This window comes from Atractosteus spatula, chromosome 5, assembly GCF_055471065.1.
Source record: "Atractosteus spatula isolate fAtrSpa1 chromosome 5, fAtrSpa1.hap1, whole genome shotgun sequence".
Taxonomy (NCBI): Eukaryota; Metazoa; Chordata; class Actinopteri; order Semionotiformes; family Lepisosteidae; genus Atractosteus; species Atractosteus spatula.
In genome coordinates, this window is record NC_142710.1 from 24,599,325 (window position 1) to 24,619,042 (window position 19,718).

General features: G+C 38.3%; 1 protein-coding gene across 1 annotated transcript in view; it reads left to right on the forward strand.

Annotated features, from left to right (window-relative positions):
* The window catches only part of LOC148834782 (disintegrin and metalloproteinase domain-containing protein 12-like), a 90,232-nt gene that overhangs the window by 62,494 nt on the left and 8,020 nt on the right, over nucleotides 1–19,718 (forward strand). Inside the window, exons 9-16 of the mRNA XM_088916657.1 lie at nucleotides 212–381; nucleotides 857–941; nucleotides 5,871–6,019; nucleotides 13,630–13,807; nucleotides 15,668–15,757; nucleotides 16,010–16,205; nucleotides 16,515–16,623; nucleotides 16,981–17,179. Of these exons, the coding sequence (XP_088772783.1) occupies nucleotides 212–381; nucleotides 857–941; nucleotides 5,871–6,019; nucleotides 13,630–13,807; nucleotides 15,668–15,757; nucleotides 16,010–16,205; nucleotides 16,515–16,623; nucleotides 16,981–17,179 (1,176 nt within the window). The remainder of the gene's footprint in view (nucleotides 1–211; nucleotides 382–856; nucleotides 942–5,870; nucleotides 6,020–13,629; nucleotides 13,808–15,667; nucleotides 15,758–16,009; nucleotides 16,206–16,514; nucleotides 16,624–16,980; nucleotides 17,180–19,718) is intronic.

A 19,718-nucleotide genomic window follows, 5' to 3' on the forward strand; every position in this document is an offset into this window, starting at 1 on the left:
GTAGCGGCTGCAGGATAACAATCTTGTGTCCAATTTATGATAGTCAATAGTTCTTTCATTACAAATAAGAAATATTACTGAAAAACATTCTGAGTTTGCATTCCCTTTCCAAGCAAAGGAATTCTGGGAAATGACCAGACCTCATTGAACAGCTCTACAAAGCTTACACTACAGCGGTTTCCCTAAGTGCTGAAGTTCTTCTGGTCTCCAGTTCTACAGAGCGCTGAATATACGTGTGGCTCTGGTGGGGCTAGAGGTGTGGAGTGATGTGGACAAGTGCTCAGTCACGCAGGATCCCTTCACTACCCTGCATGAGTTTCTGGACTGGAGGAAGACCAAACTGCTGCCCCAGAGGCCTCATGACAATGCCCAGCTCGTGAGGTAGGAAAACCACTGCCCTGACCATCCCAGATTATCAGTCTTCCAGACGCTATGTACTGTATATGACACAAACAGGCCCCTGTTGGTACAGATATTAAATATAACAAGTAATAGGTTTATTCCATGCTGAAAAAAAGAAGAAAGAAAACACAACGTTGTGTTTTCTTTCTTCTTTTTTTCAGCATGGAATAAACCTATTACTTGTTCCTTTGCAGCCTACGCATGCTGACGCAGCTACCCACCTTAAATATAACATCCCACCCTGGAGGACGAGGCAAATGTCAACATGTGACCATGGTCTGTGTAGTTCACAGTGAGAGCATCCTCTCCTTCTAAAATCCCATGCTGCAAATTTTAACTGAAGTGGTAGTGTTTGCTCCCAGATGTAACGCATTTAAAAAAGTATCTGTGGTAATGTAAAGTAATAGTATTAAGAGACCTTTGTCTGAACCTTTGTTCACTTCTGTGTTGACAGCGGAGTGTACTTCCAGGGCACCACTATTGGCATGGCTCCGATAATGAGCATGTGCGTTGCAGAGCAGTCTGGAGGGATCGTCATGGTGAGTGAATTATTAAAAGGGACTGTGGCTGATCCTTTTCATTCTAATTATTCACTTAACTTATCACTTTCTTTGAAGCTTCTTTGAAGCTCCATGAGAATCTTATTTCTTTTGTATTAAAAACTGGAAAGGGAGTACTGTCAGGCATACAAGAAATCGCTAAAATAACTAAAAAGGCTTATAAATGCTTGTTGACAGGAGGCACATGGTATAATATTCTGAGATACAATGTAGAAATTTTTACTGATAATCTATGCTCTCCAGATGCATGGGAGTGCAGCTGGGAATTCAGAATCCTTATGTTGGATGAACAATCCCCAATGGTGCACATGAGATGCATGTATATTGATCAGATCTCCTTTACATGTTATTGGGTAGGAGCCCTTAGGGCTTTTAATTCTAAGAAAAATAGGACAAATAGAATCTGTTTCAAAAACCTGGTCCATTCATCACAGAACTTACTGTAGGTACACTACATATTAAAAACAGAATTCCCAGGATGAAATGAACTGCATGGAATTGATAATGTTTTTGACTCTCTTCATTGTAACATTTTGAGGTGGAATTATTCGATTTGCATTTTCTTGGAGACGACATTATAGGAAAGCAGTATTGTCATCACCCAGTGAGCTAACTTGCATAAAAATACATGTTTGAAAATACATCACTGCACACACTGTATGTATAGGATATGGTAGAATAAAAAAGTATATATATATAGAAAAAGTAAAGAATTGTAAATGTTTGGAAAAAGCAAAATACAGAAATGACTGAATTACTGAAATTCGGTAGGAGTCAATGTATTTAACAAAGACTAGAAACAATTAGCCAAAAAAGTTTAATAAACTTAATAACTAAAAATCAAAGATAAAATAGCACTTCACAAAATGATTAAAACAGAATAAGACCCCCTTAAAGAAATGTGAGTCCAATAAATTACAAAGGTTGGAAAAAAGGATATTTGAAAAAAATATCCTCCAAAAGTGGATAAAATCAATAAAGGTTTTTCCAGTATTGCAACAGTAAAGGAAATGCAAAGGATAAAGTTAATATAATTCATATTAATTAATTATATTAATATGAGTAGAATGAATGCAGTGTAATGATGAAGACCTTTATCTTCATTACTTTCATACTGTAAGGCCTTTAAATAAAGAGAAATAACCAATATATTTCCCTGAGGTGTTTACCAGGAAAGAGAGTTATAGAAGGCTTCTGGCTGAGCAAAATCAAAATATTATATTTGTGCTTTAGAGATTTTAAAAGCATTTAAGAAAAATCATCTGGTCTGGGTGGTATTCTACCAATAGTACTTTAGGAAACAAAATAAATTATTCATAGACTGTAAACATACTGTAACTCCTACAACAGTCACACAGGACAGTGGTAATGCTCACTGACTGGGAAATCTCTATTGTAGCACCCATACATGAAAGGAGTGAAAGAAGTGAACCGAATCATTATAGACCAATAAATCGTAAAATCGATAAATTCCCTGTAAATTTATAGAAATGATCATTAGAAATAAAGCTAAAGGATCGTCTGTGCAGTATGGTAAACCAAGGCAAACAACATTAGGATATTGTCACAGTCTCCTCCTTGAAGAGTTTAGAGGTGTAGATAGAATGTAACAATAACGATGCCACAGCCACACTTGCAAAGACGTGCAATTGTGTTTATAAAGAGGAACTGTGTTCCCAAAGTCCACACCCAAAAAATAAAGTGAAAAACATGAACTAACCGGGGGGAAAAAAACAACACAAAGCTATAGTATATTATTTGCTGTATAAAAAATTGATTGTTGTTGGCGGCTCCTGTTCTACCCTCACTACCAACCTGATCCTTATCCCCCCCTCCTATCTTGAAGAGCTCCTTTTCTAGGTTAAACTCCTCCCCCTAGAATATTCCACTATAAAGCAAAAATAATTTGACAAAATAATAATCAGAATTCTGATATATGCATTTCTTAAATAAGTACACAACTAAACAATGAACATATTATTACCAAAAATAAAATATCATACTTCTTTTATGTGCATAAATATTGTTTAAGAAAATACTACCCCCTCTTAATGGTATCTTCTTACAAATCAATCCACGCATGCGCAACCCTGAAACAGGCACTACTAAGCCAGCCCCTGTTGCCATGCCAAAGTTTGGGTCCTACAGGTTGTGGGAAAAATAATTTTGCCGGTAAGAAATCCAAACAACTTATTTATTTGAAACACGTGAGTTGATCACCAATTTGGTTCATTTCACTTCTAAAACAAAGGAAAACAAGTGTTTGGTTTGAGTTAAAGTTTAATTTTGATAATAATAATTGCTTACACTTAGCATATAGCGCTTTTCTGGACACTCCACTCAAAGCGCTTTACAGGTAATGGGGACTCCCCTCCACCACCACCAATGTGCAGCATCCACCTGGATGATGCGACGGCAGCCATAGTGCGCCAGAACGCTCACCACACATCAGCTATCAGTGGGGAGGACAGCAGAGTAATGAAGCCAATTCATAGATGAGGATTATTAGGAGGCCATGATTGGTAAGGGCCAATGGAAAATTTGGCCAGGACGCCGGGGTAACACCCCTACTCTTTTCAAGAAATGCCCTGGGATTTTTAATGACCTCAGTTTTACATCTCATTCGAAGGACGGCGCCTGTTTACAGTATAGTGTCCCCATCACTATACTGTGGCGTTAGGACCCACATGGACTGCAGGGTGAGCGCCCCCTGCTGGCCCCACTAACACCTCTTCCAGCAGCAACCTTAGTTTTTCCCAGGAGGTCTCCCATCCAGGTACTGACCAGGCTCACACCTGCTGAGCTTCAGTGGGTTGTCAGTTGTGAGTTGCAGAGTGATAATATGGGAACATCCTTACTTTAGTCTGTGTGTGCACCCACAGAGCAAGCAAAGCTATCCCCGGAATTCCAGACTAGCTTGTTTACGTTGGAAACCAGAGTTATTGCCTTTGTTTAGATAGTGAAATGTTTGTATATGTGTGTGTATGTGTACATGTCGATACCTCAAGAGTGCCAGGTGATCTGGAAACGGAGTCTCCAGTCACAGATATGTTATTAAAAGTATAGAATTTAAATCAAGGGGTTTCATTCGCTCTTTCTTTGGACTTGGCCCTGCTTAGAGTAGACAGATACATTAGTGTGCTAAAAGAATTGAATATTTTTACCTTTGATACGTGAAGACTACAATGGCAGTTGATCCAGGCACTGACAAATTCAACCAATGGACTTCTTCAGGATCAATAGTTAAACACTAGCCAAAGACCAAAACTTAAAAAAGAGGTACTCTTTGCACAACAAGGGTTGTGGGAGTCTAGAATCACTAACCATCCTTGTAGACGAAGCTGATGCTTTGGCTTGTTTCACTAACTAATGGCTAAATGAGTCTCTCAGATTGTTAAGTTACTAGTGAGCAGACGAGAGCTGGGTCAAATATTCTCCACTCATCTGTAAACTTTCTTGTGATCAGTAAACCACTAGGTTTGTCTTCAGTGAGTGGTGTAATCGCTGGACAGAATGTGTCTTCATAATCAAGAGACATATCTTCACCATTAATAAATGTGTTTTTTCTTTTTGCTAGGCGGCCGGTTTACAGCTTTTTTCCAGATGTTTATCCAGTTCATTTGTCACAGATGGCAAAACGTTTGCCTCTTGATTAAAGGCTGACATATCAAGTTATAGGGCTGAGAGGGAAAATTAAACACTTCTCGTACACTATTCAATATTCCAGGAAGGTTCTGGAAAACATAGTTTGAATTTTGCTGTTTCTTCAAATTTTTTTAATTAACTTGTGATCTCACAACAGATATTCTACCTCAGTCACCTGATGTGCTGTTTCGATATCCCCGGTTAATTTCCGAAGTCATGAAGTAGAGGTCAAGCACTGCCATGACTTTAAGAAACAGCCCAAATTTAATTTGCTGATTTTCATAATGCTGATTTTCTGCATGAGGCTTTCCATCTGAACTCCCTGCATTCTTAAATCAAGCAAGAATCCAGTCAATTCCAAGTAGCTGTGTCTAAACTGGACCTTTTCTGTGACAGCACGCTGAATAATACATGCATCTATATCTGAGATTTTATCCATGGATTAACACTCCTTTTAGTGTTTCTTGGAACACCAGGAGGTCCTGCCCTGTTGGAAGGGTGTTACATACAGTAATTTATGATGGATTCATGCACAGTCTCTGCATCTTACAGGAAACAGCTGGTGTACCCCTCAGTTGCACTGTAACTCTCTCCATAGGAAGGTTAGATACTATGTGTCTGCTTAGTCAAGCATAAAGCTTCATAATTCACCTACGTTTATTACTAGGCTGTATTTGCTAAATGAGTAATAAAACTATTTGATGGCGGTGGCGTGACTGCTCCTGATATTCAGATTTACAGCTTGATTTTCCAGACTGAACTGCCACAACACAGTAAAGATCTAACAGGATCATTTATAAAATGTATGGGAGTGTATACTCCCATTAAAAGTAACACAATACACAATTCTGTTTTTTTTTAAATAATTTTAAAAAATAAAACTATTTACATTGACTGTTCCTTTGTTTGTTTGGCATTAAATGTGATTGGTTCTACCACTGTTTTCTTTAGTGTGAAACCCAATTAAAAATCTTTAAAAAACACCAAGGAGTAATTTTGAGATTGTAATGAAAATCCTGTATTAATAATAGAGAAAGTATAGACACATTCACAGCCTATAGTTCACAGCCAATCAATTCTAGTCATAAAAATATGTAAAAAATATAGGAACAATGTGAAGTCCGGATTACTAACACAGGAGATCTTTGTGTGTTTCATCACTGAGAAGGAACAGAAGCACCAAGCTGCAGACACCTTCCCTTTTGCTTTGGAAACACCCACTAGTCTTGCACGTTGTCTGAAAATGATGCATTTCCCACACAGGACCATGCAGACAGCCCCCTTGGCGCAGCAGTGACCTTGGCACACGAGCTGGGGCACAACTTCGGAATGAATCATGACACCCCAGAGAGGGGCTGCGGGTGCCGGGTCACAGCGGACAAGGGGGGCTGCATCATGACCCCCTCCACTGGGTGAGTGCAGCCAAGAGCACAAGCTGTGTGTCCATAGAGACTGGGATAGAACTGATCCGTGCAGAGTCTAATGACAGTTGTCTCGCTCTGCTCCATGTGTAATACACTGTTTATTTCAACCTTTGTTTCAGCATGCACCCTTGTTTAGTTTAACATGCAAGACTTGAATGTTTTATATGCAGTGCAGAAGAGGGTAGATTTTGAAATGCATGCATGACGGGGTTCTGTTTAGTTGAAAAAAAGGACAGCTTTAGGGAAATGCTTAGTTAATCACAGATCTCTGCGGGAGCTCTGAAATGCATAAAAAGTATGTGATCACCGTTAGATGATTCTTAATGTGGTTCATGCAGAGGTTTGGAAAGATGAAACCATGTCATTTAGTAAATGCACAGCAGTTAATATTTACAAGCCCAAAATATAATGTGATTTTTAACTTAGGCTGCTGGCACGTGATGTAATCTAATAATAAGACTGATGGCCTTTTCTTGACCATACCCTTTTCATTATCTTATTAGAAATCCTTTTGGCAGGTTTCCCCTGCCATTTTAGAAAGAAAATATACTCTAGAAAGATACCCCGACATTCAGACATTGCTATTGGACTCCTTACTTGAAACGATGCTACTCTCAAGGCTGCTAAGTTAGAAAAATGCTGCCCCCTGCTTAAAATTCAATGGAGAAAATTGGATGCCTTACACAGACCAGTCTGATGTTAACTGAAGCCAATTCACAGCCTCATAAGCTATAGACTATTATGTTTTTACTGGACCTTTTGTATTTTCACTGGACTGTACCCATCAAAAACAAAGTAATACTATGCTCAATTATGCGCTCATAAAACAACACAGCAACGAGCTGTAAGAAAATTGAAAAAGGCTTTGAGGGCATTCTTAATAAGAACATATTCAAAATAAAGCTATGGAGAAGAACAGGGAGAGAAAATAAGCTGTCTTCACACTAGAAATAGAACTGACACGGAGTAGGGATTTGAGCTATGCACACTTTGTGACAAGAATAATGATATTTTCATACAGTATTTATTATGAGAATACTCTTCACAGTGGGAGTGAAAAACCGACTGCTCTTCAACACCTTTCTAATTTAAGAGTGGGTTTTATTATTCAGAACAACACAGAAAAACAAATGTAATTTCAGCTGTAAAACATTTATTTAAAATAATTACTTGTTCTGTCATAGGTGTTTTAATTAATTTCTGTGTAAGAATAGAGTATACTATTTGGGATGTACTAGCAACATCCTTGAAACCATGTTATAGTTGAAAACGTTTATGACTTTAGAACAGTGTATTTAAGAAAAAAACAACAGAATACGATATGAAATTATGATAAATATGGAAAATTGACTTATGTAGGCTTAATGTATTTATTGTACATGAAAATACAATATATACAGTAGATTGTAATAATGTTACTACTTGTAAACCAAATGAGTCTGAAAGACAGTGGTACAGTATGTAATTATTATCAGTATATGTATATTTTTTATATTTTAAAGTAAGAAGCTCAATTCTACATGATGTAATTAGGCTCATATTCCCCACAGTATGTGTAAGAAAGCATATAAGTATAGGACTTGTTTCCTAGGAGGGGACAGTGCTGGGTTAATTCGAGGTCAGGAATGAGAAAATGTAGCATTTGCTGTCATATTATTGGTCCCCTGAGAATCAGTTTGACTTCCACAGTTCATTACACTTAAAAGGCCAAAGAGCCAGCTCAGTGGAACACATTAACGCTGTCCCCTCAGAGGCTGCAGACTAGGTAAGCATTTGAAAATTGTGAAGAGAACATTTGTTTAATGTTTTTGTCACATCTTATCGCCAATCAGATTCTCAATATGTTCATATTCCAGACATGACACATTTATAGGAACCCAAAAATGGAGCACTCAGTAAATACTCATTAGTAAATGTATCGATTTTATCTGAAATCTCCAAGCCTCAAATTATTTAAAATACCAAGCATTACGTGTAGTGTCTTGCCTGCATCCGCTAAAAAAGGTTCAGAACGCCCTCAATGTGATGAACTTGTTGAGCTACAAGCCTTTTATTCCTTACCGCAAAAGGAAAGTCAGAGCAAACAACAAACTGTATTTGTGGTTTGAAAGTAATCAAAATGAGATTGGGAGTGAAGATTTTATCCATACTTGCTTAATTTAGTAAGATTTCATTTTGGAATAAAAGTGTAAGCTAATAGCCAAATATCATCTCAATTTAGTGTCTCTACCAGACCACCATTGAAAGGACTGCCCTGCTATCAGTAGTCTTTACAGCATCTCATAACATTATTTGTATGGCACCGTAGTTATTATACAAGCACCAGGTCCATTAAAGCTAAAGGGTTGTATCTATTAAAATCCGTTACAACAAGGGTGTCCTGAGTGATGTTGAACCACTGAAACCATGAATATACCTTTTTTACACAATTTAATGTGTAAATATATATCAGCGAAGACATTATATATGTGATGTGAATACCATACTATCCTGTTAGCCTATTAGGGAGATTAATTCGCATTAAAAATGTCTTTTTAACTATCTCAATTACAAATCAGGTTTTGAAAATGATCATTGACTATCACTCAAGCCGTGCTGTACAAGCTGGTATAAATGCTGAAATGTTCATTAGCAGTGTTTGATTCTGCAAGCACCACAGAAAAGAATTGCTTTTTGCAGCCATTCCAAGATGTTAAGATGAAAGACCAGTTAATGAGAACCACTCCTTCTTTATTAAGTAAGAAGAAAAGAGGACAAACTGGTTTACTGCATATATGCCAAAATGCCAGTTATACATCTGCAAAAGAAGTATTTCTTGCTTGCTTTAGTTTCTTTTTAAGTTTGCTCTACAGATGTTTGTCTGCATTTAACCAAATGAGAACAAGCTGGTAAAGGCCTTTTGTGAGGAACAATCTCACCCTCGATATCGGCCCAAATGTAAAAATGATTTTATATACCAGCTTCAGTCAGTGCCGTGTTCTCTTTTCAGAGCTGGTTTTCTGGTGGTTTTATTTGTGACATGATCAAGGGTGGAAATGTGATTCCCATTCCATGGCAATGTCAGCCCTTTGGGAATTTTCAAAATTGGAGGCTTCAGCATGGAAGTCAGTACCAAGTTCAGATTATTTTGTGACTGTTTTTTGGTAAATGTATAGGAAGACATCCAGCTTTTCAAATTCAGGGTTGCAGGGAGCCAGAGTCTGTCTTGGCAAGTAACAGGCATAGGGCAGGGTATATAGACAGACAATGGTGAGTTAAAATAAATATACAGTACTTATTTTTACCTCACTGGTACAGAGTTACACAAGAGCCTTGAGGTCATAAAACATTGAAAATCCTTCAAATTCTTATGCAGTGTCTTATCATTACACAGCGTTAAACACGTACAAAATCATTCCTGCATCTTTAGAATTTCAAAACTACTCAGTGGAATGGTAAGAGATATTTAAAGAGGTATAAATACCTCTATAGAGGTGTAATAATACAAGGAAATCAATAAGTGATCTCTGTGACTTTGCTATGACAATCTCTACTGCATTTAATTTTGTTGGATAGAGTCATGGCAACTAAATACCTCTAAATCATGTTCTGTACAGCACCCAAATCAATCAGAGAATTTGAGAGATTTTTTTTAATTGTACAGTAGCTATAAAGGTTTGGATGTCTTTCTTGGAGACCATATATCAACACTGGCAACAGGAGAGAAGAGGATTTAAAAAACAAAATATTTACACTAAACCAATTACAGAATGATTATACAAAAGGTTGTATTAAAAAAAACTGGAACCCCCAGGCAAACATGTCTCCATTCACAGGATGAAGCTTTGTAGTAATATTAAATATGAACAATTTTTGGTTTACACTTGTATCCAGAGTTATTTAAAATGTATTAGCTTTTATGTCTTTTGAATTGTATATAACATATTCATAAATGAGCCAACAATGTCAGTTTGATATAAAGCTGACATAAACTAGTCAGGTCGAACATCAGCATATCCAAGGTATGATTTAAAACATTGGAGTTCTAGTTGTTTCCAAGAATCTTTCGACATCACTTTTCAATCATAATTAAATTAAAGTTCTTGGAATGCACAGAGTCAGTGTGGCCGTGTTTAAACCAATATTATCCCTTGAAAAGTATAGTTATCAATCTGATCTCCTGTAACTTAATTCTAGGCTCTTAACTCAGCTGCAATAATAGTCACTCTATACTTTGGATTTACGTTCCAAGCAGATCTCCTGCCAGTGAAAATGAATGATGGCAAAGCCAATTTAAGTGCTAATCTGGGATTTTGAAGTTCTAAACTGTACAAGTTAAACTTTTGAAGTGGTTTGCTTGTTTATTTCCAAAGATGATATAAATCTATCTCACCTTTATGACATGGGTGAAAAGGAAGATTACATTTTTGGAAAGATAACCTTTAATGACCTATAATCATATTTCTAAGATTGTGCCTAGCTCCACTTTAGCATTCAATAGCTCAGTCATTGCTAGCACAGGCAAGTACTGTAGCATCACAGGGAAACCCCCAGTAACATCAGTAGGCAGCCCTTAAGGACTGTAGTTGTGCAGGTTTTACACAGGATTTTACCTCTTATTCAAGTATTTACTTAATTTAGTATTATTAAATTATCATCAGAGGTGGAATCAACATCAGAGAACTCTCAGCCCTTGAAGAATATAGTCACTCATCCCTGGTCTACAGAAAGCTCCATGAACTAAGAGAGTGAGGTTCCAAATGTGGAGGCCCTTAATGAGCCATTTCTGTTTTTGGCAAATGGTGAATCTGCACAATGTTAGAATAAAACATATAAAATGAGGCCATAAACATAAACATATAAAATACTACTAGTGTGAGACAGGGAAAGTTGGATCTCTAGTTTTTCTTTTATTTTCATCTGTTATCGGCTGTGGAGGATGGAGTGTTTTGCAGATAAAACTTTATACACAAAAGTATTAGAGCCAATGCCCTTATCTGCAGCGTGCTGATAACTGGAGGCCAAATCACAAGATGAACAGGCCAGAACCTCCTGTGAACCTCCTGTGTATGCCTCCTGCTTTCCCATTGTTCCCTTATTGTTTGACAGTGGATGTCAGGGACCAGCATGTGCGAAGGAGCACATTGTTTATTTCAGCCTGTTATGGAATCCTGAGCTTCTGTGTTACAGCAAATGTGTAGCTACATGGCTGCAGAAAAGGGGGATTCTAAACAAGACCAATCCCCACAGGTCAGGCAATTTTAAAATGATTATGCCACTGTCAGCTGGCAGCCACGTTTCCTGCAGGAAAAGCAGCTGTCTGAGTGTAGTTCCTCTCATGACTTGCACAGGGCTGGCAAGGGAAGGCCACTCTGCTGTGCAAGGTTATTAATTGAACCTTGCTAATGCCTCTAGGGTACACAGCTGTCGTGGGTAATCGTTCCTTTTCTATCAAAAACATTTTCTTTCTCTGTTAAAATCACTGTAATGTTAAATTCTTCCTGCACTGCTTCATGTTAGCTGTACATGTAGTATGATGTAATTGTAAAGTATACAAGTGTTTTTAATATATTACATACTGTATTTGTCTGGCAAATGTAGCACCGGGCACATAAATGCACATATTAAAAGGGGAGAAATCATGCTGCAGTAGGGAACGAGGGATTTGGTGACACTGGTTGCTTATGAAGTAATGGTTCTCTTAAACCATAACAACAGCCTGTAACAGATTATCATTGCTTGACATCTCACGGTGCTCTGACAAGTAAAATGTAGTCTTACAAAGCAGTACTGAAAATGTGGCATGAAAAATGTAATCCAACAATGTTACACAAACCATTAATGTTTCAATGTACATGGTTAATTCTCTGATGTGCTTAGCAGAATGTGCTTTTCTTAAACATAGCACACATTTAAAAAAATGTAAAAATATTAAAGAAAAACTAAATGTCAGGTAGAACTGGTTTTAAAATTGATTGTAGGTGATGCAGCAATAAGTTTGCTTGGAATTTGTGTAATTTGGAATTTTTAAAAAAGCTACATGTGCACACGAATAGTTCAAATCTGTTAAAAAAGTGCAATGAAAACGAATATAGTACTTAAATTTAGAAATTGGTGCTTGTTCCTCCAAGAATGTGAGGTTAAGTTACCCAAATGTGGAATAGACAACATTAGTCTGCACAGACTGTTTAATTAGAAACAATCCTCAACAAAGATAATCACAAGCAATGGCTGTTAAGTGAAATAGCACAATTGCACAATTACCTTTCATTTTCACTTACACACTCACACCCAGCTCTCTTTTATTTGTAAGAAAATATAAGGAGATTAAATCCTTTTGCAGCAGAAGGTGACATTCTTATTTTTTGCAGGGGGTGGAGGAGTGTTCTAAAACCTCCATGAATATTACACACATTTTCAGGGTGCATTACACACTTGACATTTCTTCAACATCTCTAAAACTCAGCGAGAAGAGAAAGTGATGCAAAGGTCTGACACTTTGCCTTGCAAGTCATTCTGCAGATGGTCTGCTGTTGGATGGTGCCTTGTAATTTTCACAGAATTCTCTCCAATGTGTAAAAATGGCAGCTTGGGCTTTTTAATGATGAGGACAAAAAAACAGATTTCCAGCGGAGACAACTGTGCTCTGTGGAATCATTTTTCTTCTACACATTGTGCTCTGGCTCAAGGCAAATGTGGCAGAAGCAAGTTCTGGGAGCTTGCCTCATGTGTGACTGCCCTCAAGAAACAAGAAGTCCTACATAAAAATGAACACTTGGCAGAAGCTTCTCAGACCGTGTCTCTCCCAGACATAGCAAAACCAAACTGAGTCTCTACAGTATCTCTGTTTCTCATTTTGAAACAGTTATCAGGAATAATCATTCAACTCTCAGAGAACTCAGTTTCTGTCTCTATCAATAGTTTATTGCATATACTGTGTTTATAGTTAAAATGAAGAATGCCCCAGTGTGGTGACCGGGGTCACTGCAAGTGTACTAAATGTTTGGTTATTAAAGAATCCCTTTTCACTTTTACTAAGAGCAGGGTGTTAACTGCAGTGCCTTGACTAAATTCCATTTGGCCCTGCACATCCTGGCCTATCTAAAGTTTTTGTTTAGTTCAATTAGTGTAGCAATTTCTCACTGCTCTGCCTTAATGTGTGTAGTGAGTCTGCTGACTGGCACATAATGATGCTTCCCACTCATCATCCAGGTAGGAACTGCCCTTTAGTGGTGAATGATGTGGGTCCTCTCCTATATACTATGTGCTTTAGGATACTGTGGCATGAGAAGCCCTATAAAAGTACTATTATATTATACTTTTACAAAAGTATTGAAATGTATTTCTGCCTAAAACCAGAGGCCTGGGCCCTTTGAACTGTCCTGTATACTGTATCAGTCCACAACTAAACTTCAACAAGTTCTGGGCTGTCTTAGTTTTACACAAAGCTCTACCGACTTTCCGGCATATGATTTTTTCCAGAAGGAATATTGCAAACACATTATCGACGGGGATTTCAGTTGCAGAGGACCGGGTCCTAGGGTGTTAGCAGCTGTTGCTCTTCTACAGATATCTTACCCTCTACCCCAGTTCAAGAGCCCGTCGGTTCCTCTTCGCAGGTACCCTTTCCCTACAGTGTTCAGCAGCTGCAGTAAGAAGGACCTTGCGGCCAGCCTGGAGAAGGGAGTGGGGATGTGTCTGTTCAACATGCCCGAGACAAAAGTGCTGTATGGAGGACAGAAGTGTGGAAACGGATATGTGGAGGAAGGAGAGGAGTGTGACTGTGGAGAGTTGGATGTAAGTGGCATTGAGCAGTCATGCAAGGCTGAGAATGAACATTCGATGCTTCAGAGCCTTTTCTTTGGGATCAAAAATGAAAGAAAAATAGGGAATAAAATAGCAAAAAAAAATAGGAGAAGCCAGCTGAGAACTTTCAGAAACAAAAATACTTCCACATCTGGGGCACAGGTATCGAGACAGTATTTCACACTCAGGCTGCCAGTCTTATTTTGGTATCTGGCTACATTTTTTACGAAAGCCTTAGTGTACATAGCACTTTGTAATAGAAACAAAAAGAACTGGAAATGAAATAAAATAGTCCTGGTAACTTAAAGTGTGGTATATAAAGAATGCCTTTATGCTGTATATACATCTGTTTAAAATAAATTGGTTGTATCTCTTTCCATTGCTCCACCTATATCCTTTTCCTATTAGTAGATCTAAGGCATTACCATTGCAACTCATATCTATAGATTTACAGCAGCAGGTGATGACTAGTGGTATACGCATATGAACAGTATTATTTTAAAGAGCACAGTTCACCCAGACAGAACTGTTTTAAAAAAGTTTTCTGCCTGTGAGGTGCTCCCTTGTGCACTGCAAATGTTAGTTATATGGAACCCAGTTAAGAGCCCAGTACCACTTTAAAGGACATCCACAAATGATCCCAAACTAGTCTGGAATAGGACTTTTTATCAATTTAAATTTATCAATCAAAGTGGCATTCACTGTACACCTGTAGGCCTCATGAAAGTAAATTAGACTTTGACTCACATAGATGATACCAAAAAATAACCAAATCTGCGTCATGCAACACAGCCAAATATTCTTCTGAGATTTCTTTGTTTTTGTGAGCTGGAAAAAATTGACACATGGCACAAAAAGATGCCCTCTAACATTTAGATAGTTTTGGTAAACAGGGATAAAGCAGTTGGAAATTGTGTGCTGTGCTTCATGTGATACTTGAAGCCAAACCTTAATGAAAGCATGCTGTCTCAAAAGAGTCAATATCATCAATCAGAAAGCTCCTGAAGTGCCCGTAGATCACTGTTCAGACTGGTAACATCCATATATCCACGTCTGCCTGGAATGAGTTATATTCAGCTGGCAGGTGCACAAGAGCCCTAGTGATCTCGGTGGTGATGGCAGTGGGAATGAGCAGGCTCTCTGCTTGAGTGGGATAAAAACTCAACTCCTTCATCCCAGATGCAATAGAGTGACATACAGAACAGAGATAAGAGCCAACCCAATAAACACAAAACCACAGGGACCAGAAGCACTGCCTCAGACTGGTCTTTGCCTCATCCCATCCCAGAACTAGAGAGCTGCTGCCAGGCACTCGTTAATTATAGTATTCTCTTTAGCAATGACTCTAGAATTCCATGTGATATGGGAAAGATGTTTAATCTTTTTCAGCTTGAACTATGTTTTGACAAGCTCCTCTCTTCTGCTGTTACTCCAGTCATTTCCCTGACTTGAAATTCAAAATGGATATATGGTTTAAGAGCTTTATTAACATGTTAACTACTATCTGGACGGTTCACTTCACAGCTCTTTCCTTTTCTCTTTCCGTCTCCCAGTGCCAGGTGTACTTTTAGAATATAGTTCCTGAGAAATACTATACATTAGCTGAGAAATTACATCTTGAAATCCGGTAATCTAGAGTCTGTTGAGCAGAGATGTAATTTATAGCCTCACAGCTCACATGTTCAGGTGTGCAAAGTGCAGTAAGAGGCTGGGAGGATATTTCCTAGTAAAAACACTGAAATGTATGAGCTTGACCAATATTATAGCAACAGCAGTAAGTTCCCTCCGATAAAATCTGATGCATTTTGTTAGTTATCTGCAGGACTGTTTTATTCAGCATTGTTTTTGCAGGAATGTATGAATCCCTGTTGTAATGCCACAACTTGCACTCTGAAGGGCGACGCTGTGTGTGCACATGGACAGTGTTGCGAGGACTGCAAGGTAAAGAATTTTGTTAGTGATCGGAAAATGGAAGAACAAAGGCCATATCAGCTAATAAATTTGAACAACATGGTTGTCTTGTATGTAATATGTAAATCCTGGGTTTATTCTCACAGGATCTGCGTACTCTTAATGAGGTCAGCATGAAAGCTGCAATCTAATTCTGTTGAACCTGATCTGCCTCTCACTGTCTGCACTGTGTACAAGTCACTGTTGCTTCCCCCAGCCTCATCCTTATCTGTGTCTGTGCAGCTGAAGCCTGCTGGCACCCCTTGCAGGGATTCTAGTAACGCTTGTGATCTGCCCGAGTTCTGCACGGGGGCCAGCCCTCACTGCCCAGCCAACGTGTATCTGCACGACGGCCACGCCTGCCACGATGTGGACGGCTTCTGCTACAATGGCATCTGCCAGACCCACGAACAGCAGTGCATCACTCTCTGGGGCCAGGGTGAGTGGAGCCACCCTCACTAAATGACGGTATCCGTCCTCCGGGTTTCAAGATTGATTTCAGGAGCTCTTACCTTGTGGCTGAATCCACTGAATAAGTGTTTCAAAAATGTGCAGAATATCCTAGTAATCATAATGGTTATAGTGCCATATTCTTATTTCTTTTGGTAATGTCTAGATCAACTTTAGAGTTGGCAGACAAACACAAGTGGCGCTGAAAGGGGCAGAGCAAGGCTGGGCTCATTTTCAGTGTCAGAAAGCAGTTCTCAGAGACAGGGACTGTGTGTCACACAGTTACTCTGCCCTCCAGGAGCCAAGCCAGCACCAGGGATCTGTTTTGAGAGGGTCAATTCTGCGGGGGACCCCTATGGAAACTGTGGAAAGGACTCAAAGGGTTCATTTGCAAAATGTGAAATTCGGTAAGAGCCAATATATTTAACAACCTGTAGATTCCCATGTGCTATCTCCCTACCACTTACAGGAGAAAGGAATTTTCCAGACATGCAGGCAGAAGTAACTTTAAAATGTCTGAGGTAGAAATACTTTTTAAAAAAAATTTGCATATAAAAGATTTCCCTGTCCTGATAAAAATAGCTTTAAAACTACTGTGATGAAATGAGTAATGCAATGAACACACAAGATATACAGGTAAACACTTGCAATGCATTAAGCTTATGAAGAAAAAAGATTTCAAGCCCTTATAATCTAAAGTGAAGTCACTCATACTGAAGAATAACACTCTGATCTTTCAGTGTGTCTTGCTGTGTTTTTTGTAGAGATGCTAAATGTGGGAAGATTCAGTGTCAAGGAGGGGCCAACCGGCCTGTGATTGGTACAAATGCTGTTTCCATAGAAACAAACATCCCGCTCCAGGAGGGCGGACGAATCCTCTGCCGGGGAACCCATGTTTATCTTGGAGACGACATGCCTGACCCAGGCCTGGTACTGACTGGCACCAAGTGTGGAGATGGAATGGTGAGTGGCTTGTCACTTGTGATCGACCTCGCATATGACATTTGCAACCATGATCAGGATGATTGCTTCAGTCAATTGAGTGATCGCTCCGCTGGAATATTCTGATGGTGGTTCTTTGGTTTCCATTTGTACATTAGCCTAAAGTCATCAGCTACTCCTATTTAGAATATGTCAATCAGTTGTACATTTTGATTTGTTTTCATTTGTGGCTTTTATGGATTGTTTGTGAATTCAATAAGCTTTTAGTGACTACTGGACAGGAATAAATCAATAATTTAATTTTGTTAAGTGCCTTCCATGACAAACATCCCACACCACTGCACAATTAAAACTACAAAATATTTAAAAAACAAATACAATATGACGGAGGCTCCATCCATCCACCAAAACTATAGACCAATGCCACACTCATGATCTGAGCCAAACATCACCCTGGGAATCAATACCTGCCTGGCCACCAGCCTGCCGACACAGTGCCCTCTTGTGGTTTGGAGGGAGGTGGTATGTAAAGGAGCAGGGTGCCTTTAAGAGGCCCCTGGGTAGTAAGAAGAGGGTAGATGTTACTGAAATAAAAGGCAGACTCCCAGACCAGTTAAGAGGTTCTCTTGTAGAGCTCTTAGGTGAATGGTATGTAACTCCAGTATGTATTTCATGTATTTTTTTCTGGGAACTCAATCAATTGGTAAGTTTGGACAGAGTTTATCATGCCTGCTGTTTTCCGAAACTCTTTTTAAGAGGTTTTGTGGAGATTACCATCTGGTTCCAGTAATAAAATCACTTCTGGTTTTCAACAGAGGACCTGTATGGTTGTGGAATTTTTCTATGCATCCAGACCAAGAACGTTGTTTTTCAGTAATGACCTAGTGACCTATATACTGTACAATAGCAGAATAGAGAACAGAATAGAGCACAAAAAATTTATTTTGAATAGAATTAAGGTAAATGCATAGCAATAAGCTTTTACCTTTACTTTAAAAATAATCTCAGAAGCACAGAATACTGTGACTAGGCTTTCAACTGCTCTGTTGAACATATTAAAAAAATCCCTGTGTTTCTTAGCACCAGGAACTATACCAGGATCACTCCTCTTCCTGATTTATATCAAAAGTCTAGACTCTGGTCTAGGTAGTAAACTAGTCAAATGTGCAGATTATATCAAAACAGAAGAATTAGCAAACACTGTAGGATTTGGACAGAATTCAACAGTGGCGAAGCACCTGAAAGTTTACATTTCACAGAGATGACTGTGGTGTTCCAATAATGTAAAAGAAACAAAAACTGTTAAAGGAGTTTAAAACAAAAGTTTGGGAGGTCTCTTAATTTGCCCATTTTTGCCTACTTATACAGAAATATAACACACGTTTCATTGTCTCTACTCCCCTCCACCCCATCTTCACGATTGCAGCAGCTCCCTGGCTCATTCCTCATTGAAAGTACGGGTTGTCAGTTGATAAACCTACTTGTGAGAAAGATTTAGGTATTCATGTTGACACATTATTTCCATCTTCTAAAAACAGTAAAAATGACAAACAGAAACCTAGGATGTACAGTATAACTGAAAGTGTAGAATTTAATTTGTTTTGTACAAATAAAAAAAGACTTTAACAGAATTTCAAAAAGAACATTTTAAAGTTAAACCAAGATCAAAAAGATCACACAGAATGACAATTGCTCTGAGAGGAAATTCAGTATTGCGGCTGTGATCAGCTGCACATTTTTCAATCTCATGCATATCAGCTAACATCACTTCTGATGTTAAGTTAAGTTAAGACAAACTTGCTGCACCAATCATTTCATTTTTAAAAGCACACTGTGAGTACAGATACAGCCACTTGCATGTGAGAATTTACAGTGAAATTTTGAGTGTTGTAAGGATAAAAATTATAACAAATAACATATTCCTGAAGGATTTAACCCTTCAAAAAGGTCATATACAAGAATTAAATAACCCTTAGCCCAATACAGAGCCATGAGTCATGTCCATAATGACAACTGTGGTGGTTGAAGTAAAATAACAAAATCATATTAACTGTGACCTGTTACTGAGATGTGACTCAAACCAATTGGAAATGTCTGTAATGCCAATCAAATGTTTAAGCTGTTTGAGACAGATTTTGTGGTCAGCTTCGTCAAAGGCAGCACTCAAATTAGCAACACAAGATAGTTAAGGATCCAGAGTCAACAGTCATCAAAAAATAAATTAAGTCTTGAGGAATAAAGCAGTCTTAATGTTGTTTTGGGCAAAAAGCAAATCAAAACATTTAGAAATTTCTTGCCAATTGGTGGTGCAAGTGCATGACCACAACACATTCCAGACACTTTGCAGAACAAGAAACTTCTGGAAAGGTATCTGAAAATATACTATATTGTGTATATAAATAATAATAAAATAAATAATAAATAATTTTAAAATAATAAAGCAGTGGTGACAACTGCAAATTGATGCTGACTGGATTAAGTAATTCTAACGCCTTATTACAGAGTCTGTTTGCATGTTGTTTTTCCATACAGTATCTTGAAGCCATACTGAAAACTAATT